Source organism: Thermobia domestica, chromosome 3 (assembly GCF_964235325.1).
Source record: "Thermobia domestica chromosome 3, izTheDome1.hap1.1, whole genome shotgun sequence".
Lineage (NCBI taxonomy): Eukaryota > Metazoa > Arthropoda > Insecta > Zygentoma > Lepismatidae > Thermobia > Thermobia domestica.
In genome coordinates, this window is record NC_137456.1 from 61,112,742 (window position 1) to 61,137,631 (window position 24,890).

The 24,890-nt window shown below is 35.0% G+C and overlaps 2 protein-coding genes across 2 annotated transcripts in view; one reads left to right on the forward strand and one right to left on the reverse strand.

Moving 5' to 3' along the window:
- LOC145680428 (degenerin-like protein unc-105) overlaps positions 1–24,890 on the forward strand; it is a 553,540-nt gene that overhangs the window by 439,019 nt on the left and 89,631 nt on the right. The gene's annotated exons all lie outside the window — the stretch shown is intronic.
- On the reverse strand, positions 3,239–21,543 carry LOC145681437 (uncharacterized). Its single transcript, XM_081753080.1, has 2 exons — positions 21,410–21,543; positions 3,239–3,954 (listed from the first exon to the last, which is right to left on the reverse strand). Exon 2 carries the CDS (start codon positions 3,952–3,954, stop codon positions 3,382–3,384), a length of 573 nt encoding a protein of 190 aa, XP_081609206.1. The 5' UTR covers positions 21,410–21,543; the 3' UTR covers positions 3,239–3,381.

Here is a 24,890-nt window from a genome sequence, read left to right on the forward strand (position 1 = left end):
TTACTTTTTTTAAAACCTATACGTATATTCACATATACGTATCTTTTGTTGCAATGTGTGTATGGCTTTATTGCAATGAATATTTTTTTGTTAGTGCTTTCTGAAACGGTTTTGAGTTGAGTTGAGTTGATTTTGAGTTTAACGTCCCTTTTCAGCAGCGAGGCTATATGAGACGTGGACCTACTAATTAACGTGGAATCCAAACCACAGGAGCTCCCGCCGGGAATCGAACCCGAGCCTCCCTGAAATCGTTTTGGTCTATATGCTAGTGTAGAATTTAATACGATGGCATCTCTCGGAATAAGAAATGAAATGAATTTTGTAGTTTTACTTCTCACGATTTTATCCTGTAGACAAAAGGAAAGAGAATAATAATAAATGAGAATGATAACGAAATAATTGGTGGAATGATAATGTGGAAGGATATAAGAAAACCAAGAGAAAACCTGCGGAAACGATGTTGTCCATCACAAACTCACATGGCCTGTGATCTAACAAGACATGAGCGTCCTAATCATTTTTTTAAATCGTTCTAACCGGAACAATTGGCTCCATGGTCATTTTGGTATTCTATTTTCTACTTAATCCAATGTGACTGGGACATGAACACAGAAACTTTAAGGACAGTTGAAAATCCACCCATGCCCTACACCCATGGATTTTTTTTTTCGCCTTAAGATCGTCAACCTACTCAACTACTCTCATCGGGTGTTCCCAATTAGCCACCGTGACCGCTATGGCATCTATTGTGTGATATACAGGAACAGCATAAATGATCCATTCATTTTGAAGAGGCTACATTTTCAAAAGTATGACACATACACACATGAACGATATATGAAAAGAACCACAAACTCACCAAGTTTATATACCGATACTCGATGTCTTTTTTATTGGTGAACATTTGTAGAGGGTGTATAAATTTGGTGAGTTTGTGATTCTTTTCATATATCTTTCGTGTGTGTATGTGTCATACTTTTGAAAATGTAGCCTTTTCAAAATGAATGAATCATTTATGCTAGCCCTGTATATGGAGGTGGAAGGAACAGGAGAGCCTCGAGAAGGTCTGCGGAAGAGATGGCCACAACAAACTACATGACTTGTGGCCTCTCGCACCAAAAGTGAGTGCTCTACCACTGAGCCACTGCATGAAAATTTTGTAGCGAGGAAACTGTAAATGGTCACATTATGCGCTCTTACAAAAATTTCTGATGTCGCTTACGATCATTGTTGATGTTTTCCCAACTTAATGTAACCAATATTACCCGATGAATTGTAATATTTGAAGAAATCTTACTGAATTTCTATGATAAAAACATCAAAACCATTCAATTAATGATATCATGTTGCACATCACTATCATACAAGGTGTGGCTTAAAAGAAAAATGATTCGGCGAACAGCGAGCTCATGAATGTCAATCGATGTATGAATGTATACCAGGATACCCTGCCTATCGAATGAGTGATTTCCCAGGGTGCAAGCTGCTCAATTCCGCTGTAACTTTATCATGCATCTATGCTCCGTCGAAAAACTGTTAAGTGTTAAAATGGAACCTAGTATCAATGTGAAATTTGTTTTTAAATTGGGAAAGTCAGTGAAAGAAACTTACCTTCTGCTAAAGGTAGTATACGGTGATGACTGTTTACCATGCACTTTAGTTTTTGAGTGGTTCGAACGGTTTAAAGAGTGATGAGAAGACATTATAGACGATACGCTCGATATGGACGTTCCGCATTCGGATGAAGATTTGCACTGACATTTTGACAAATATTGAAAGAGATCCTACATTCTTAGAGAGAGTGATAATCTGTGACGAATCGTGGTTTTTTCACATACGATCCTAAAACTAAATGCCAATCAATGTGTTGGGAAAGCCCGAGTTCGGCGCACCAAAATGAAGCTCGAATAAGCAAATCGAAATCCAAAGCAATGATGATTGTTTTTTTCATCATCAGTGGGCTCGTGTACGTTAATTGGATATCCGAGGGTGGAACTGTAAATCAACAACATTATTACCTTAATGTGCTGACACGCCCTCATGAGCGAGTAAGGAGACAAAGACCTATTTGAGGACAAACAAGTCATGGATTTTGCACGGAGATGATGCTTCTGCTCATATAGCACTGCTAATGAAGATATTTTTGGCCAAACACGGGATATTTGTGTTAGATTATTCGTTATATTCCCTAGATGTTGCTCCGTGATATCTTTTTTTTTTTTTTTTTTTTTTAATTCCGCAATGTAAAGTCAGCACTCATAAGAACCAGATTTGAGATAGTAGAAGCTGTAAAGAGAAAGGTAACGGATGCCATGAGAATTATTTCCGAAAACGACCGGTAATAGGGATGCGCACGAGACAAGATTTGAGGTTGTCTCGTCTCGAAAATGTGCTGTAAAAGTAGTGTCTCGACTCGAAAAATGTATTCTTCTCTATTGGAAGAGCTGTATTTCGACTCGAATTTTGATAGGAAATTTCTGTCTCGACTCGTCTCGTGCACATCCCTAACCGGTAACACTGCTTCCAGGATTCGAAAATTCATATAGAACGGTGTAGGGATCGTGCAGGGGAGTACTTCGAAGGGTATAATTCCTATTGTACAAAATGACCAATAAAGGGTTTTGTACCACCAGTCCGTTTCTTATCAGCCATACCTCGTACTTTATTCGATCATTGATTTTCAGGAAGTGTTCCTATGTCTAGCATAATAATAATAATAATAATAATAATAATAATAATAATAATAATAATAATAATAATAATAATAATAATAATAATAATAATAATAATAATAATAATAATAATAATTATTATTATTATTATTATTATTATTATTATTATTATTATTATTATTATTATTATTATTATTATTATTATTAGCTGGGAAACTCAGTGTTTAGTACAAAGTGTCACATAAATCTAAATGTTAACATAAATCGTTGTTCTCTGTTAGACTAAAATGTTATTAAGTATAGTTACCTATAATAGGATATTTTCTTGATATGATTCTATAATTTACCTTACCAAACGCTTAGTATGTAATAAATGTCTTCTGTCTTTAATAACTTTTATTTTGAGGCAATTGACCCAAGCGCAGTGCACTAATTCTTGAATTCTTGTATACGTTCATAACGTTTCTCCCTTCAGTTTGTAGCGTTTATTTTTATTTATTTATTTATTTATTTATTGTTACTAATGTTACTTCCTTCAAGAGCTGAACGGATTTGAAAGAAAAGAATTTTGTTTTCAATTTCTTTATTACTTATGAAGTAAGATCAAGACATACACCGAAGTCAGAAAAAAGCATTATTATGACAGTAGAAGGAGCTACATAAATCAGATTGGAAGGAATGAAGGAAATGTTTCAAATGTAAATAGAATTTAGCCGTAGAGAGTACCGCCGTGACTGGCAACACTGCTCTGTTGGGAGATGGTCTTGGTAGCTACAGAGTGCCCAGCTCCACCGATTCCACCAACTGGAACGCCTCCAATTCCAGCAGTTCCAACTTGTTGATGCACTTGTTGAGTAGTTTGGACACTGGATGTCTTCACAGCACCTGCTCCGGCGACAGGAACTCCATGATGAAGGCCTACACCTCCAACTGGATGAACTGGTCCAACTCCATGACCAACTAAACCTGGTTTACCAACGAGTCCAGGTTGAATAATTCCATGTCCTCCGAGAGGAGCGCCAACTCCTACTGGACTAGCCAAAGGTGCACCAATACCTCCTGTTACTTGAGAACCACCGACTTTCACCACTCGGGTTCCTTGGGTGTTAGTAACAACGTGTCCTGCGCCCAATGGACCATGGTGTACACCAGTGGATACAGTACCTGTGCGCTCTACGGCTACGCCACCAGAAGATACCACTCCTCCACCTGAATGAATAGGCTCAGCGTTCAAGATGGCTGGCAGAGAGAACGCAACCAACAATACAAGTTTGGAGAACATCTGAAAAAGAAAGATAGTCCAATAAGAACTTACAGGTATAACGTTTGTTAACATGCACATTAGTTAAATATAATTTCGGAATTCTTTAAACTTACAGGCATAACATTTGATATTTAAAATTCTTATTAGAAATATGCTATTTAAACACATGTTCCAGCGTTTATAAAACCATTTGACGTAGATTGAAATAAAATGATGTAGGGGTGGTTTAATAACGTGTCCATATTTCGAAATTTCTTAAATTTCGAGAAATTAAATTTAGTATTTAGACTTCATTTTAAATAATAAAACGTGATTTTGAGTATCTTGATACTTGACAAAGAAAAAAAGAGATTGGGATAGAGGACGAGTCGAACTCACGCCGCGCCACCGTCTTAGTCTGGTAGGTAATGCACAAGGTTTGCCGATAATGCACAAAATATGCCGTGAAAGTATAAATGTAATATTAATTAAACCTTATTCTTTTCTCCTCGTGCGGAGAATAGGGACCTCTCCACTAGTTAGGTATGAACCTGACTATTTATATTAACAAGCTAAAACTTCCATATCCTCTAATAACACAGTACCGTGCCGTGAGGAGGCCTAGCGGGGCGAAGGCCCCGGGCGCCGAAGTAAGGGAGCGCAAAATTCGGGAGAGAAAAAACAAAAGAAGAGAGAGGGAAAATGTTACTTATGTTAGGAAAATGCATGTGCACATATATAAAATGGAAGAAAAAAGTAATAAAATGTGCTCAAAATGAAAGAAAAGAAAGGTTTATTTTTGAAAATTTTATTACGCTTCGCGGTTGGTCTGTCGATCTCACTCATATGTACGGGGGCGCCATTGTATACTCTCGTCCCGGGCGCTGATTTTTCACGGCACTGCACTGTAATACATAATAAATCTTACTTGGGGGAAATTGTTATAAGAAGGAAATTGTTAGCCACATTGCAGTATTGGTAAGATTTTAAAATAGATCATGAAAAGGAAATTATTTAAGTTCTAGTTCAAGCTTTAGTGACGAAATTTGTCTATTTGAGTGTTCCATGTGATATTCTATTAATACAAGCACTACCAATCTCTCTGGCACAATGAAACGCCAAATTTACAGAAAGATTGTGAAATTTATCTTCTTTAATCCCAACCGAATACGGTTTAATTTGTTTATTTGGAGTTTGAATTTTCTTTCCAGTACAGAGACGTGGATTCACAGTTCAACAACTTGTGTAAAGTACTACCATGAGCAAAATAAATTACGCGTCTCTTTATTTTGAAGTTTTTTGAAAATATCTCCGTTTTCTTTATATGTTCGTAATTTCGGAAGGTTTCCCCAGCAGGACAGGTTAATAACAAACCCGTTTTTAATATTTGTGTTAGATATTAGCTTAAAATAAAGAAATTAGAAGCAAAAAACATTAAATCGACAGAAATCTCGAGAATTACCAACTCTGCTAAAGTGGGAAATTTTCAAGAACGCGAGGGAATTCTGCAGTTCAACACGAAGCAGCGACATCTATGTCATTGAGAGAAGCGTGGATTAGATCTACAAACGAAAATTTTAACGAAATATTTCTAGTATGTCTTATTATATGCATTATCAGCGAACTCCAAATATATGAATCTATGCTAAGTATTAACGTATAGATAGTGCAAATAGTGGAAATTACCTATGGAAAAAGACGAATTGTTAGCCCAATCGTAATGAAAAATCGTCTTTACTGTAGAACAGGTTCAGCTTACGTAAGAGAGCAAATAGCTCAGTTAGGTAAAGCAACGAGTTTGTATACCGAAGATAGACGGTTCGAATCCCGTGGAAGTACTGTTGTCATTTTTATCACTAAGGTTATTTTATTTATTTTTTATTTGGGAAAGAATCAGATTGTAACATGTGTAAAACTCATGACGATACCAAAAAAAAAAAAAAAAAAAAAGAGAGAGAAAATATCGTCGCATTTGCATTAGTGTCTCTAATTTTTGTTTGCAAACAGATTCGTAATTATTTCCCCTGTGCTCACTGATGCATAACGAATGTTTTCCAGTAAATGTTAATTCTAATTTGGAGAATTTTATAGTTTCACAATATTTCTCACTACATAGTCTTCTATCTACGTGTTTGGATATTTTGATAACAGATTTCCCTATTAAATGTTTAATTTTCTCTATAAATATTTGTCTTAAATTGAAATTGTTTTGAATTTACTACATAAGCAAAGTTGCCCGAAGGAGGGGAGCTCAAGTAATAGATATTCTACGTAAAAGCAACCTATTGTAGAATGATGATGCTTCTTACCTTCAGCACATAATCTTAACGTTAGAGAGTCAGAGAGAGAAAAATCCTGGTTTTTCCTCCTCTATGACCACCCATCTTAAACCTCTACATATCATTGTTCGTCTCACATAATTTCGGCTCTCCAAAGACATTCATATTTATTATTATTATTATTATTATTATTATTATTATTATTATTATTATTATTATTATTATTATTATTATTATTATTATTTAACACTCTTTATTCTACATGCCATCTCTCAATTTTTCGATACAGCCCCCTTAGCACTATGAAACTCTCTTCTTCCATAGTGAAATGGAAAAATATCATATAATTGCCTCTACTTTACAAGAATATAAACCAAAAACGTCAGTAGAAAGCACATTATAAAATTTATTTTTGAGGCTCGTTTTGGTGCCCCTCTTTCTCTGGCGCCCCGGGCAGTCGCCCGGCCCTTAGTCCGCCCTTGAAAGTACGGACGCATAACTAAGGACTGCGGAGGAGAGGTTAACCTTCATGTTATGCCACTGGTTTGACGTGTTTGAAATGTTCAGTAAGTGATCAGTTGGTGAAATAATTTCGACGGTTACTGATGTTTAAAGTTTAGCTAAGACAAAGCTACCTAATCAAATACATTTGATATCGCGATGTCACAATTTGATTTTTCCTCACATAAAAAAGATAAAAACAATAGTAATAAAAACCCTTACTCGTACTGGGCTCCTAACTAACAACCTAATTCTTACAGACTAGTTGCTCTGACCAACTGAGTTTCGATTTCTTACGAGAAAGAAGTCTGTTATATTAAGAGGCATGCTTTTCATTATCAAAACTGTTCGAAGTAATACGAACATGGCTTAAGAACAGAGACGGAACTGAATTACCACTCGATTGACCTTGAGGGCAAATCACCCAAGCGTAGAGTTCAGCATGCATTTCTCTGGAGTTGTGTTCAGTACTCCTATCTGCCAGTCATGCTTGTTCGTAGGAGTAATATGTTACAAACCTAACCTTTCGATAGAGCACAATGACAGAGAATCAAAATTAATGAATTCTTGCCCTTGTGAACTTGGGATACCACCAGTGCAATAAAACTGTCGCGTCTTCTGAAGTGATATTTTATCGAAAATAACTCGTTTTCCTTTATATATCCGAAGTTTTTGAGGGTTTCAAAATGAGGAAACGTTACTGACAAACAAGGACGCATTTAGGGGTGGGTCCAGGTGGTCCGGACTCCCCTCTGAAATCCCAACTTCTCTGTAAATTTAGCCTAAATTTAAGGATTATCTTTTAAATTTTATTATAATTTATCCTAATATTGAAGTCGGACTTCTCCCGAAATAAATTACTGCATACGTGCCTGCTGACAATTTTCAATATATTCCTTAAGTAAGTAAAATAACTAAATTAGGAGCAAAAAGCTTCAACACGGGCTAACTTTTGTCCACTGCCAATATTGTTAGAAGGGATATTAATAGCAAAAACTGCTAGGCAATGCTGAACCTTGGAACTTCACTCCGAACAGCAAGATTATTACTGAGAACTACATATGAAACATTTTATCGAAACTTATCTAGCTTTTACCTGGCATGAAATTATTATATACACCAACATTCACTCTCCTAAAATGTGTATCTAAACATTGCTCTACGTATCTCCGAAGCAATGAAAATTATTTATCGAAATATGTGAGCAGGGAATTCTAACAGCCAGCCATTTTATTTAAATCCTAGTAAACCCTGTAACCGGGCGTTAACGTGAAGACAAAGCTTGGTCCATTGGTAAAGTGTTGGAAGAATATAAACTCAATGTTCGTAGGTTCGAATCTATCCACCCACCATAACATTTTGTTCTTATGTGTAACGATGAAATAAGAAAGAAAAAATGTATAACCGTTAAGACAAAACTTCAACCAAGTCTGAAGAGAACAATACTAAAATAATAATACATTGACGTCAACCAAAAATTATTTCATGTAGCGTTTGGACGAAATTACAGCTGTTAACAATTGCAGAAATAAAAACAGGCTGTAATGCAGTCTAGACTTCTGAATGCATTTACTTCCTGAAAACTTCCGTCTCGTCATTGGTATGCCGTTAATCATTGTAAAACCTTTCAATTGGAAGTGAAATGACACAAACTAAAACAGTTTTAAATCAATAAATGTCTATGTGTAAAAGTAGGTGTCTTTTATCTGTAGTTCTGAGTTCCTTTTACTTTGAAGTGACAAATGAGAGAAGAAAGTATGGTGTTCGAAAAAAAAATCAAATTTGACATTTCAACGAATTTACATGTATTATAGCCCCTAACACCGAAAAAGTTATTTTTCGATACATGTCCATCAGTTCGTCCGTCCGTTCGCTACACTTTTCTATGCACTTGCCTAGAAGCCATACCGTTCAACTTATCTGCACCAAATTTTAGTTTAAGATTTTTATAGTATTTCCAAATTTTTTTTTTATTTCTCCTACTCCCAAAACAAGGGTAGTTTCCTGTACGATGAAAATAAAAAAAAGATCTTTTCTCATAACTGGCTCTAACGATCTTGTTTTCTTTCTTTTTTTATAAATCAATATTTAATTAGCAACCCTATTTTGTGGTATAAGGCATTTATCTGAGAAAAATCTACAAGGGGTAGTTTATACTAAGGGGGTGAGTTTTTCTCAGTGATTTTCTCAAAATGGACTCAAATGTTTTCGTTCATATTTCATAAATAAAGATTTCATTAATAACTTATCAATATGGCATAACTCGTTTGTCCTAAAAAAATGCGAGGGGTAGTTTATTCTTGGTGGAGTGTTGTCTGGGCGATTTTCTCAAAAACGACTCAAAAGAGTTTATTCATATTTCAAAAATAAATATTTCGTTAATAACCGAACAATATGGCAAAACTCGTTTGTCCTGAAAAAATATGCGAGGGGTAGTTTACTCCTGTGGGTGTTTTTCCTCCACCGTTTTCTCAAAAATGAGTCAAGCAATTTTGTTCGTACTCAGAAATAAATATTTCATTAAAAACCTAGTAATATGGAATAACTCGCTTACCCTGAAAGAATCCTCAAGAGATAGTTTATTCGGGGAGTTATTTTTCCCTCACGATTTTCTCAAAAATTACTCGGACAATTTTATTGATAATTCATAAATAAGTATTTCATTAATAACCCTATATTTTAGTATAAGTCATTTCTATGAAAAACAATTACAACGGATAGTTTATTTTTGGGGTCAAAGTTTTTTCCCCGACAATTTTCTCGAACGACAGGCGATTTTGTTCAAATTTCGCAAATAAATATTTCATTAATAACCAAAAGTATACCTTAACTCATTGTTCGAAACAATTCACAAGAGGTAGGTTACTCCTGACGTGTTCTTTTTGAATGACTTTCCCAAAGTGACTCATTTGATTTTTTTCATATTTCATAAACAATGATTGCATTAATTGGTCTATTATATGTCTAATGAAAATGTGCTCAAAGTGTGAGTTAGTTTTGTAGTATGGATTTTCTTCAATCGAAGTTTTTTATTCGATAATCTGACATTCGATGTATTTGAATAATACGATAATTTTATTCGTATTATCCAAATACACACTTCAGTAACAACTGCGGCCTAACACAGTTAAGAAATTGAATTGAAAAAGTTTAGTGCGGTGGCCCTGTAATTGAATATTTTTTTAGAAACTCCCTAGCTTTTTGTGGTAAACTCAGGCTTTTCTTTTTCGAGCGACAAAAGAGAGAAGAAAATATAGTGATTGTGAAAATAATATCAAATTCAGATTTCAACGGATTTACGTGTTTCATGGCGTCTACATATCGAAAATGTGACTTTTCGACACCCGTCCTTCCGGTCCGTCCGTTCGGCACACTTTTATATGCACTCGCCTAGAGGCCATACCGTTCAACTTATCTACACCAAATTTTAAACTTAGGGTTTACTTAGTATTCTTACAGGAGCTTTTCCATTTTTCCTACCACCTAAAATAAATGTGGTTTACAAACAGCCGAAAATCGAAAAACGCTATTTTCTCAAAAATGGTTTTAACAATTTTGTTTATTTTTCATTAATCAATATTTAATTAATAACCCTATATTGCAGTATCAGATATTTCTCTTAGAAAAATTTACGAGGGGTAGTTTATTCTTGGAGGTGACTTTTTCTCGACGATTTTCTCAGAAAAGACCCTGGCGAATTTTGTACACACTTCATAAATAAATATTTGACCTTACAACATGGTATAAGTCAATTGACCTGAAAAATATATGAGTAGTAGTTTATTCTTGGACTTGAATTTATTCCCAGTGAGTTTCTCAAACACGAACAGTTGGCAACCCTGTATCTCGACAACGAAGTTGAATTCGAAAACTGCAAGAGGACCATTTGTCTCCTTTTGATGTCACGAATCACCTCCCGAAGTTTGTGGACATCTTTCAGGTTCACCCTTAATGAAGCTTCTTTTCGAAAAGTTAACTACTAACTTTAGGCATTGTTTATCTTTTTTTAAATCACAAATGTCGTTATTAATTTTAAGGCAGAGAACTACTTCTGAGAGAATTGATCTTGAAAAATAATTTTAAAACTTAGACTTTTGTTTTCGAGACATTCCAGACAAGACGAGACATTTTACAAGCTATCTCGTGTCCAAAACATTTGCCTCGTATTATCTTGGATGTCACAAAGCGCGTCTTGTCTCTTTCTCGAGACATGTCTTATCTCGTGCGCATTCGTTAACACTTGGGAAGGATTATCTTTCAACTCAAAGCATTGTTTTTATAATGGTTGCATATTTATGATAATTGTTGTCCACATAAATTACAGTTCTTTCAGTTGAATTAATTATTATTATTATTATTATTGAAATTGCAATATCTAGTTTAACGTTGGACGATTATGCACTTACGCTAAGGGAGAATGATGATGAATGAAATGGTGAAATGAAGAAAGCGGGAGGAAAATGGAAAATCTCAAGAAAACAAATACCCATGCACACGGTATTTGTCCACCTCAAATTTCACTTGGCACGAAGTGGAATCGAGCCACGAACCCCCTGCACCAAAGGTCCCTGTAATGCTTTATTATTATTATTATTATTATTATTATTATTATTATTATTATTATTATTATTAATAATAATAATAATAATAATAATAATAATAATAATAATAATAATAATAATAATAATAATAATAATAATAATTGAAGCGAGCTAAACGAGTTTCAACCGTACGACTCAACCAACGTTTGGGTGCCTGTTCGTTCGTCTGCTCCTCTCATAAAAGACATTTCATTTTAATGAAACTAGTAAGTGCCTTCTTTTAGCTCTGCGAAGTAACTATTGCTTGGAATATGAATCTGCAAAACATAAGAGGTAAAATTAACCAAATGGTGCAAGTTTCCACTTATATATACAAAACAATTTTGCAATATCAACTACGTGAATCTTGTCCCATAAAGAAGCCGAAACCCCTACACCGAAGAGCCCTCCGAGATTTGATCATTGTCCACACGGACTGAAATTGTCATTTGAAGCCAAGACTTTAATATGAAGCCAATAATTTCTTTAAAATAGACGGAAAATTCGGAAGTTATAAGCATTTTCATATTTTTGCCTTTTCCCATAAGCAAGCCGTAGCCCCCTATACTGAAGACCCCCCCGGAGATTTGATCATTGTCCACTCGGACTGAATTTGTCATTTGGAACCAACACTTTAATACGAAGCAAAATATTTCTTTAAAATAGACGAAAAATTCGAAAGTTATAAACATGTTAATAATTTTGCCTTTTCTCATAAGGGGGCCGTATTAGCCTACACTGAAGAGCCCCACGAGATTTGATCATTGACCACTTGGACTGAAATTCTCATTTGAAACCAAAACTTTAATATGAAGCCAAAAATTAAACTTTTACATCAATTTAAATTGACTGGGTTCCGGTTCCCCCCACTATTGTTTAGTTTAGTTAAGTGGTAATTTGTGACAGCTTCACATCATCAAAAGAATGTTTCACTTCCCCTCCCCTCCCCCAGGAGTTCGTGCTGGATCCACCACTGGAATCAATAGACACTCTTCCTATTCTTTTTGTCACCCTTGATTGTGTAGGGGCTCCCTCGTACAAATAAAGAAGCGGTAATATTACAATCAAGGGGCGCTATATATTAGGTATTTTTTTAGTTACCTACCCCTAACCGCACAGGGCCATCTTTCGTAGAATAAAAAATATTACGTGATATTCCAATCATGAAAGGGGAGAGGATGCTGTAAATATATTTCTTATTCATTTTGTCTGTCCTGCTTATCAAAAATTACTTTCTGTTGGAAGGCTACTGAAATGAGAGGGGCAAAATAAAAAGTCGTACCCCCTCCTACATGGTTGCTCAAGTAAGTACTAAAGAAAGCATTTTAAACTAAGATATTTAAGATTTAAACTAGGAAACTAAGATATCCTACATTATGTAAGGATGGCATATTCAGGATTATTATTATTATTATTATTATTATTATTATTATTATTATTATTATTATTATTATTATTATTATTTGAATGTTTTTGGAGCACCGAAATTTTGTGAGACGAACAATGATATGTAGAGGTTTAAGATGGGTGGTCATAGAGGAGGAAAAACCAGGATTTTTCTCTGTCTGACTCTCTAACGTAAAGATTATGTGCTGAAGGTAAGAAGCATCATCATTCTACAATAGGTTGCTTTTACGTAGAATATCAATTACTTGAGTTCTCCTCCTTCGGTCTACTTACCTTATGTAGTAAATTCAAAACAATTTCAATTCAATACAAATACATTGTAAAACTTTTCCGTAATTAAACATCTAGGGAAAATTAAACATTTAATAGGGAAATCTGTTATCAAAATATCCAAACACGTAGATAGAAGACTATCTAGTGAGAAATATTGTGAAACTTTAAAAATTCTCCAAATTAGAATTAACATTTACTGGGAAACATTCGTTATGCGCCAGCGAGCATATGGTGAGCAGTGAGCACAGGGGAAATAATTACGAAACTTTGCAAACAAAATTAAGGACGCTACTGCAAGTGCGACAACAGCATTTTTTCTTTTTTTGGTATCGTCATGAGTTTTACACATACGTTACAATTTGATTTTTCCCAAATAAAAAAATAAAAAAAATAACCGTAGTGTAGTGATAAAAATGATAACGGTCCTTCCAGGGAATCGAACCCGCTACCTTCAGCATACAGACTCGTTGCTTTAACTAACTGAGCTATTTGTTTTTTTACGTGAACTGAGCCTGTTCCGGTAAAGACGATATTTCATTACGATCGTCCTACCAATTCGTCCTTTTCCATAGATAATTTCCACTATTTGCTCTATCTTTATGTTAATACTTAGCATATATTCATATATTTGGAGTTTGCAGATAATGCATATAATAAGACATACTAGAAATATTCGTTAAAAGTTTAGTTTGTAGATTTAATCCACATTTCTCTCAATGTCATAGATGTCGCTGCTTCGTGTTGAACTGCAGAATTCCCTCGTGTTCTTGAAAATTTCCCACTTTAGCAGAGTTGGTAATTCTCGAGATTTCTGTCGATTTAATGTTTTTTGCTTCTAATTTCTTTATTTTAAGCTAATATCTAACACAAATATTAAAAACGGGTTTGTTATTAACCTGTCCTGCTGGGGAAACCTTCCGAAATTTCGAACATATAAAGAAAACGGAGATATTTTCAAAAAACTTCAAAATAAAGAGACGCGTCATTTATTTTGCTCATGGTAGTACATGAATTCTCACTCTGGGGATCGATACCTCGTACATAGACCATGCATGATAACCATTTGGATCCTAGAAGTCATTAAAGAAAATAGGGAAACCATTTTATCCAGCTCCAAATCAATTTTTAAAGTTACTGTCATGTACGTGAAGAACACAGTATGTTGCAATTCTCTCTCCCGAAGTTACAAACCGATAACTTCTAAACTAACAGGAATATTTCAATGGAATAAAACTCAGAATGTATTTAAAGTGGTTGTTTAATATTATTTGTTTAAATTGTTATTTTGTATCAAGAGAATGAAACTTCGAGGGGAAAATCATCTAATTAAGAGATATTACACAGACACGAATAATCCATTTGGTCTTGTGCTTCCTTTAATACACCATAATAAGAAAAAGCTTGTTTGTAATTGTATTGACTCATGGAAACATAATGGTATATTATATTTGCTAACTTTCCAGTAAATTGAGAAAGAAAGTTTAGCGTTCCCGTGCAATTCAATGCAATGGCACATATCAAACAAGCTCCTCCTGCCATCTGCAGGTACTTTTCCGAAATTAAACTACCTGCATATTGTTATGTGGTTTAATCCCAACCTATTTCACCTAATAACTCAATTTCACAAGAAATGGTAGTTGATATTATGTTCGCCCAAGCCACACAACTCTTTGATGGGTAAGAAATAAAAGGTATGGGCCCACAACACTAAATTTTGTCGCTCCGATTCCTTAAACTAAATCATTTTGTGCTGCAGTAATTAATGTAAAATTTTCTTGTGAAATACGAACAAAATTCGAGGCGTTTTCGGAAGATTTCACCCAAAGAAAACTCACTACCACTTGTATACTTTTCCATAAGAAAATAACTTATACCACATCAGTGGTGCCCCCCCCCTCATGTACATGACGCACCCCCCTCAATTGTCTATCCGTAGGTGTTCTTCCATGAAAAAAATCTTTTCGATTAATTTTTACACCCTCTCAAACATATTTATATAGATTTTTAACCCCACAAATATTTCAATGACGCAGTTTGCGTCATAGCCCCCCCCTTGTGGGCACCCCTGTACCACATAGTAGGATTATTATAAAAATATTTGTATATAAGATAACAAAATTGCAGAAATCGCATTTCAAAAAGTATTTAACTCACTCCAAGAGTAAACTACCGCTTGTGGATATTCTCATGTAAGTTATTTATGGAACATTATAGAAATATTAATGAAATATAAACAAAAAATCACCTGAGTCGAGAAAATTGTACAGGAAAACTCATTCCCAAGAATAAACTATGCCTCGTACATATTTTCAGGGCAAATGAGTTACTATATTGTCAAACTTATTAATGAAATATTTATTTATGAGATATGAGCTAAATTGCCTGAGTCATTTCTGAGAAAGTAATTCGAAAAAAAAATGAGTAAAGTATCCCTTCTCGATTTTTCACAGAGAAATGGCTTACAGTTGTACCACACGATGGGATTGTTATTCACATATGGATTTATGAAAAAAACAAAATCGTTAGAGCCGTTCTTGAGAAAAGAACAAATATTGATTTTTACTCTTCAGTAAACTACTTATATTTTTTAGGAGTTGGAAGAAAATTCGAAAATATCCCCTGAGGAATTACATGAAAACCTTAAGTTTAAAATTTAATTGAGATGTGTTGAATGTATGGCCTCTAAAAGCCAATGTATCTCAGGACGAACAGACAGACGCTGTCATAAAAACCTAGACAGCCAGTAAAATAACGAAGTCCAAAAGACCAATCTAGATACTTACGAGTTTGCTTTTAGTGTGGCTTATTTTCCTTGAATTTCTGTCGTAAACAGGAGTGGAAATTGAACGATAATATTATAGAACGCATAATGTAATTTTGTTTCTTGTACGTGTAGATAATATATATATATATATATATATATATATATATATATATATATATATATATATATATATATATATATATATATATATATATATATATATACCATGCAGGAAAATATGCTAATTTTAAGATGCGAATTTAATATATGATTTTAATCTAGAACTATTAAAAAGACTGACATAGAAGTAGAGGCAACATCATAGACTACAGTGGTTAACTATCTGTTTCACGCGGTTTGTTTCTTGTTTCATTACCAATGGACATTTTCTTTCTGACTAAAAGTTGTAATTTAATTGTAAAATATATCTTTCTGTTAATTATGGAGAAACAACGCATCAAACAACGCAAAAATGAGCTGTTTACTTCACGGCAACAGAAACAAGCGTTTTGGCATTGTGTGACCGCATTTACGATTCTCATTTACATAAGAACGGTAACATTAAGAAAACAGCATAAAACGCTTTTAGTCCATAAAACAGAATCGCCGCCTTTATACTTTAATAAAACTATTAACACAAGCGTTTTGTATTGTTCATTAAAAAATATACCTACTCCATTGCCATATACGTATTTCATGCCAACCATATCATATACCTTCACAAAACATATGCCTGTGAAAATTTCAGGATTACTGCACTGATAATAACCATTATACATCGCAACTAGGTTATGATATTTACAGGTAATCGGCCATAGTTTCGAAAATGTCTAGCCGTGAAACTTTTTAGCGGACGTGGCAAAACTTAATACACTGAAGAAATTAACAACAGGAACTGTACTCAAGATTTTGAAAATTAATTCCGGTGGCTAATTCCAAAGTTAATGAAATTTGTTACCTTAAAACTGCAACCGGCTTTCTCTCAGAAATCGACCATCGTTGCTGCCATTGAATATGAATAAATCCAAACTAGCTTTGTTTGGGAACATTAATTTCGAAAATAGCTCTTGTGAAATCCACGAAAATAATCCAGTTTATCGAAATGATTTCATTATCAAACAAAAATGTTTTAAAATAATTGTGGCTCTGGCTTTGTCGTCACATTAAGTCATTGATCACGTAAACGAAGACTGAATTTATTGTTTTAAAACATATAGGCTATATAACATAATAAGATATATAACAGCAAAACGAGTTACCTAAGTAGGTTTGCAACAGTGCTTGGAGGAAGCAACTGTCCCTCTTGCTTCCCTCCGCCCTTTCACAGACTGGCTGTACCAATTGTTGGCACTAAGAATAAAATATCAATAGTGTTGGTATATCCACAAAAAATATCTTGTTGAAAAATCCATATCTAGGAATCGTTTTTCAGAACAACAGTCACAGTACATACAGAGTGTATCAAAAGTCCGGGGTCATTGGCCAACTCCATCTTGACTAAAGATACAAAAAGAAAAAAAGTGGAAAGAAAGGAAAGTTGTTGGAAATATCCTAGGAAGCCCCCCCCCCCCTGGCCAAGCAAGATTGTGGTAGACAAAATTATGTCCGTGGGTCTTCTCGAGTACTCCCGCTTCCTCCCACATTATCATTCCAGACTTTTCCATCATCATTCACTTACCTTAATCATCCTTCTCCCTTAGCCTAACAGGCATAATCGTGGGACGTTAAACTAAAAAAAATCATTTCATATTTTCCGAACCTATTTTGTATCACGACTTTTTTCTTTTTATCTCAGTCTCTTGCGAGCGATCCCCAAAAGTAATTTCCCTCTTGCAATAAGCTTTTGACTATTGCTGTTTATCTCTTGTGAAGCTTAGTGAAATTGTACCAGGCTCAGGTTTTACACTGCTTTTAATTTATTTGAATTGTATTTTAACATGCAGTTTTTGCTGTATTTGTACTTTTCTTCAATTTCAATATTCAGCTTTTCATCATGGAAATAAAAATATCTAACAAAATAAGATTTTTTTCCCGTTATTAGATTCTAATTACATTATCTTCTTTACTTCCCTTTGCGACTAGGGTGACTATACATCCCGATTAATTGGAATTATTCCGTTTTTCGGACAAAAGTACTGTTTTGATTTTTTTTTTTTTTTTTTAAGAATGACACTTTGTCCTGACTTTTTATTACCACATGTATAATAATTACGTGTGCTTTCATCACGCGTTTCAATTTGAGGAAGTATGGTTGTAGTGACTTTTTTAATAACTTAAACTTGACTTATTGAATGCAATAGGAATCTCAAGCAAGTATGATTGAAATAATTTACATATTCAATTAATCAATTAATTAATTTTCCTCGCCAGGAACTCTTGAGTTCATGGGCTTATCCTAGTGGTCTAGTGGGGAAAATTTGTTGAATTTACATGAAAAAACTACATGAAAACCCAACTTGATTTTAGAACTTATTATTGGTAAAACAAAGGTGTATGTCACATTGCAAGCTTTTTTCTTTTAGATTTTATACTTTTTTTTTTTTTTTGGCGAATTAGACACTTTCACATATTGTTAGGATATACTACAACATTTAACACGTTCGCTGCTCAGGACGCCCATCGGCGTCCAGTACTGAATTTGGCATATGCGCCGGACGCCTCTCGGCGCTTGTCCCTGCAGCTGATTCACTTTCCCGCTAGCGCTAGCAATACCTGCACTAGCGCTGGCGGGAAAGTGAATCAGCTGCAGGGACAAGCGCCGAGAGGCGTCCGGCGCATATACCGAATTCAGTACTGGACGCCGATGGGCGTTCTCAGCAGCGAACGTGTTAATAGATATTCTACGACAATCGTGAAGTTGTGAATATGTTAAATGAATGGGAAGAAAATCACCTTAGTCTAAGATAATTAAAAAAATAAGTTAATGTGTGAATTGTGTTTCTATTTGAAATAAAATATGTTTTTTTTTAATTAAAAAAATACTACAAAGCATTAGCAATATTAAAATTTCGGTAACCTAGCGGCCTAGCATGTAGGAGTTTTCGACTTGGACCATCCTTCCCACAAGTTTATGTATTTATCTTGACGCGGTGAACAAAGGAGAGACACACGATGGTGTGAATTCGTCGAATTTAGCATCACTCAAGAACGATCTGACCGATTCGAGGCGTTTTTGTCATCTACTAAATTTACTTATATTTACTTTGGCGCAGGGATAGAAGTGAGGGGGAACGCGGGGGGCGCCGTCCTCCCACCTCCAAAAAATATGTACGGGGTCCCCCCAGTTCTTGAAAAATACAATGAGCAAAGATAGGCAGGGAGACGGTGTGACGTCATACCGCTACCTACCGTCCCCTTACCTTTTCAGATCCACTTTTACTGGTGTTTTGGCGCGTTGAAGGACGACGAAGAGGGGGGGGGAGTATGTGAGAGACAAAATTCAAATTATTTTGATATATATAAGTATTCATTTCATCGCGAGAAACAAAAGAGACACGCGACTGAGGAGGCTCAAAATTCAAATTCAAAAATAGGTCCTATCATGCAAAAACTGTTCGATCGAATTTGAATATTCATGATACAAGAGCACACCTTTGGCCTGAGAAATTCATAGGCGCGGGAGTCAAGAGAGCACCATAGAAAAGAGTACATAAAAATTCAAATTTAGCATCGTCGCCAAACAAAATCTGCTTGACCGATTTGGACCATATTTGGGATAAAATTAGGCCTTTAGTATTAAAAAAAAATTATATATAAATAGGAATTCATGACAGGATAGGGGGAGGGAGAGTACACGATTCAAATTCAGCATCATCTTTCAATAGGGCGTGATCAATTTGCACGAAGTTATACTTTCTATATAGATAGTCTATAACATGAAACACTTAAAGATGTGGAACGGAGAGAGCTGAAAATTGAAATGTAATGTCTTCATATGTGGAAATTTATTGTGTAGTGAGTTTGTAGTTAAGCGTAGTCAGATTTTTTTTTAGGTGAACTATTTTTAACTGTTGAAATTATGATCTCCCTATTCGCAACTTCCAATATTCCTCTCGCGACACTCTAGGAGTCCCGACCCCCCACGTTGAGAAATCCCTCTTATATCACATGAATTAAAATCAAGGACAGAAATTAGTAATAAATTCAAGAATTTTGAAATATAAAAATCGTCCTTTATTTAGCAAATCCTTATTACAGCAGCACCATTTCAGATCTTGTTTGCGGGGGAAGGGGCGAAAGTGATTCTAGATGCTCTACTCATGTAAGAGTTTCACATTTTTATTAGTATATTACCAAAAAATTCATTAAAATATACGTATGTGTATTTCAGATTTTGGGGAATGGCAATTGAAATGCCTCTACCTTCCCCAAATCAAAAAATGAAATCCTTAAGTTTTACGTCTCACACTTATGCCTGTAGGCTAAAGGAGACAATGGTGATAAGAAATGAACGTAATGGAGGAGTGAAGAAACTGGGAGGAAACGGAAGAATTCCGAGGAAATCTACGCACATGGTGTTTGTTTAGCACAAGGTCCATTTGGTGCGAGCTAGGATCGAACCAGAGACCTCACGCACAAGAGGTGAATACTCTACCACTGACCCACTGTATCCCCGAAATATATTGAGAAAGCCTAATATAAGGAAAGTCTAGAAACATTTTTAAGTTTTCAAGGTGTCACTTGAGTTTTCAATGTATATCAGGTAACTTTGCTACTTTTGTTATTGCTGCTATATTACTACTTTTATATTTGTTATGTTTTCATGGTTCCTACTTGAAATCCTCTGACAATTAGAGTAGGCCATTACTATCTGCAATAGAAATTGTTACTTTGATTTGTTCTGTGTTTCCGATACTTGTGTTATCTGCATAAATCTCATAGCTGTGAAGTTTCTTGCTGGGATCTAAATATATGTGAACATTTCAAGCATCTTATAATATTTGCTCAAGTTATAATCAACTGAATGATTAGCGCGTATACTTTTGTCACACGTGATTCTGGATTCGATTTCTGGTGATGTGGGGTCACAATCTTCAGTGTTAACATTGTGACGAAATTGTGGAAACAATTTAGATATTTAATTTTACGTCGCACAATTGTTTTGCAAGTTAAAGATGATGGATGTTTAAAGAAAGTGAATGGTTATTATAGAATTGTTGGAATGAGAATGTTGGGGAGGAAAGAGGAGAACTCAGAGAAAACGCACGAACAAGATGTTGTCTACCACAAACTTGATTGTCCGGGGATAGAACCAGGGACCCCACGCACCAGAGATAAGCGCTGTACCATTGAGCCAAAGTGCCCCCCTAATGATCAGAAAAAATGGTAACAAGAAATATATGCCGACAACACATCATTCAACTGAAAGCAGAGGGTTACTGGCCATAGCTTTCGTAAGCTGTAAAGTCCAGAAGTTTATACAGAAGATATTTGTAAATTCTAAATTGTGTTGTAAAATTCTACAACAAATAGATTTTCTGTAGAAAATCTGTTTGCTGTCTGGACGAGAACCTCAGTCTTCAAATTCTCCGGTCTTTAAAATTTGAGAATTCTGGAAACATTTTACAAGAAGCAAATGAATCTATTAGAATTCTGGAAACATTTTACAAGAAGCAAATGAATACAAAACATACACACTGCCTGTATTGACTAAATGAATGTTGCTAGCAAATAGTCAACTCATGCCTTACCTTTATCAAACGTTGTCCCTAATTGAAGCAGGAGTTCAGAATGTTTCAAACTGTATCAGCAGAGGGTTTCCAAGTGCTTTATATACGGTTGGGAGTTTAAAGAAAAGCGAAAATTGTCTCAAGGAAGTCTATACCTAAAGGTCAAACAGGTATCTTCCTCTATTTTCTTCTTCCAAAGCTTTAAATTCTTAATTGTACGGATGTTACGCGAAGAAGGAGAAATGTTTCACTACAATATTATACTAAATTCTGTTTCAGTTCAATGTCGCTTCTTAGGAAGGTTAAGGTTACTGGATTGTATTATGTTTCAGGAAATTTTTTATATAATGTACTTTTTTAATCATTGTTATTACTATTATTTTTGGCTGTTCTGTGTGTTTATTATGTCTGTGTAAGGATTGTGTAACAAGGAACGTTCACATTTTTATAACAGAAATTACAAACGAAAACAAAACTTGAAGTAAAATTCCAAGGTTACGGGTTCACTGCATCAGAGGCGGTACGACGAGGGAGATATCGCTACTCACGGAATTTTATTTTGCCTTAAGAGATTATGTATTTTAACTCTAATTTGTCCTTTTATTTACTGAAATGGAAAATAGGGTCAAAATGACCCCATCTTGGTCAATCATTGAATAAAGATTTTTCAATCATATTCCGAGAGGAGGGAAGAAAAACAAAATCTCATTCCGCCAAATGTAGATGGCGCTTAGGGCATGGCATTTTCGTGCAAGCGAGTTTTGGCGCCAACCTCATTTTGTTAGTTTCTCTTATGTGGTGCATTTTCCTCTTTACAATAAATGTTCATTGCATGTATTGTAACAATAGAATATCATTTGGTCTCTTTGCTGGCCTTAGAGTCACAAAAACTTATGGGGTCAAATTGACCCCATCTTGGACATTTAAGTAAAATTTATATATTGGTACTCCAAGAGTTAATCAAATTTTTAACAAGTATGAGGTTCGGAACTGAAAAGTTTTTTAAGTTTCATTTTGATGGTAGGACCTAGGGGAGAGGGAGGTATATATAAAAATAAATAAAACTTAATCTCTTGAACCACCCAACCGATCTCGATCAGATTTTCAACATAGATGAGGTTCGGACCTGAGATAGTTTCTGTCATATCACTTTGACGGTGCAGCTTAGGGGAGGGGAGGGGAGGGGAGATATATTTATAATGATCGCAAATGACCGATATTAGAGTGGAATCTATATGGGGTTGGTAATCAAAATGTTACAAGAATATTCTCACAGTTAAAAGTCAACTTTCGATTCAGGTGTACGATGAGGACAGCTGCACACTTCGTGTTACACCTGGAATTAAAAAAAAGAAAAAGAAAAGAAAGAAAAGAAAAAGAAAGTAAGAACAAATCATACATTATTAATTTATATTTGCGAGCCGTATCCGGCCCACGTAATTCTGTTTCTTTGTACTATTGTTAAATACACATCCATCTCACGCGAAACAACAATTGTGTGAATTTAATAAACACGCTAATGTTTAAGTATTACGATAATGCTTCTGGCGTAGAACAGATTAGTAGCAAGTAACATAAATACTACAACATTCATGTCATAACTTTGTACTAGTGTTCAAGAAAAACAATCTATATATGAAAAGCTCAACTCAATCAAAACTTAAGTTACCATAGACGAATGATTAGCGACGGACATGATTATGAAAGATTTGGAGGATTGACAATGTGGGGAGAAGCGGGATGGATCCACATATGGCCTCGGATCGAACTAGAGATTTCTTGCATCAGGTGAGCGTTCTACAATTTTTCTTTTGAGCAAAATATATTTTTGATTCTCATTTTCTCTTTTATGTATTTTCCATGATTACTAGACACGACAGGAGCACGAATACAGGAATATTGAAGACAGTTCATAATGTCTATGGTCTTCAGACCATCGGCTTCACTTCACAATCACCAACCTAACATTATGTCTCACTTGATTACAACACAGCGGTCACCGTGCCTCCAAGTGTCCCCCACCTTTCTGTGCTCATGTCACTGTCAAATCCGGTAGAAATTCATAGATGTAACATAAGAAAGGGTTGAATAAGTTTTATTTTTTAAATCAAAAAAGCTAGTTTAATTCTCACCCCTAGTGCAAGGGATTCCTGTTTCTATCCCAAACCATGTGAATGTTTGATGGATAACATTGGGTTTGTGGCTTTTCTTGGAGTTATTCGCTTTCCTCCCAAACTATCAATCTATCAATTCTTCCATAATCATTCACTTTCATTAATCATCCGAGCTCCCTCATAGCTAAGTGGTTAGAGTACGCACCTGTGGCATGGGAGAACCTGGTTCGATTGCCGGCGGTAATCCCTGTGGTTAGGATCTCTCGTTAAGCTGTAGGTCTACGTCTCATATCACTTCCCTGCTGAAAGAGATCCTAAACTGAAAGCAATTCAAATCGATCCATTAATCACCCGTCTTTTAGCATAAACGAGGAACGCAAAACTAGAAATTTCATTTCGTTATCAATTTTCAATTATTGTTTTTCTCTCTTTCATTGGCCAAAAGAAAATGAAAACCTAAGTACGCAAACGTATTTCTAAACTGTCTTGTTTCAAACAAATATACTTCTTTGGTCTTTTTCATAATTAGTTTGGGAAGATTCCATGTCAAATCAACAAGTCATCAGACTTAGACTTACCATCTTAGATTTTTGTAAAAATTTGTGCAGAGCTTTATTACTGTGGGAGATGAAAAATTCCCAAATATTACCCCTCTCCTCTTGAAAGTGTCCCCATACAGGGTGTTCAAAAATGTCAAAAAAAAATGGAATTTTTCCGTTACAGTGATTATCAAAAATTGTCATAAAATAGTTAATATGTGCACTAGAGACATGGAACAAACACCATTGAAAAGCTTAAAGATTGCTCTACAAGTTGTACTGTATCGAAACACCTGTATAATAAAAAGTAATACTTCAAAAATTCAAAGTAAAATTTGAATTTTGCACGGAAATGTCTGTGTCAATTTGTTCAAAATTGTTCAGATTGTAATCTCATAATGGTACTAAAACACTACAAAGTTGCATTCAGTGGGCACTCAATGAGATCCGATTCAAAATTCAACATAAACCAAACATTGTAAGATATTGACCATGTGAATATCTGGTTCAGATCGATAACCATTTGCCTGTAACCAGGGCCGGATCCAGGATTCTCTGAGGAGGGTGCACCAATAACTACCAGTACATTTGAATTAAATTTGAGTTTTTTAAATGCCTTTAGGCATCTATGATGTGAAAGAGGAATTCCTATGGAAATGCTAAGTGTCTGCTCTCGATGAATTCTTTTCCTTCAATCTTCAGAAAATTGATTTAAACTATTGATTTTGCAAAACTCACTGCTAGCTTCTCACTTTAGGTAGTGTATATTTACAACGAAGGGAGTGAAGGTGCACCTTTGCGCCCCCCTAAAGCCGGCCCTGCCTGTAGCTATTTACTTGCAGCATCAAA

Bases quoted from the DNA above. Each gene is read 5' to 3' on its own strand.
- LOC145681437 (XM_081753080.1), bottom strand. From the start codon at position 3,954: ATGTTCTCCAAACTTGTATTGTTGGTTGCGTTCTCTCTGCCAGCCATC.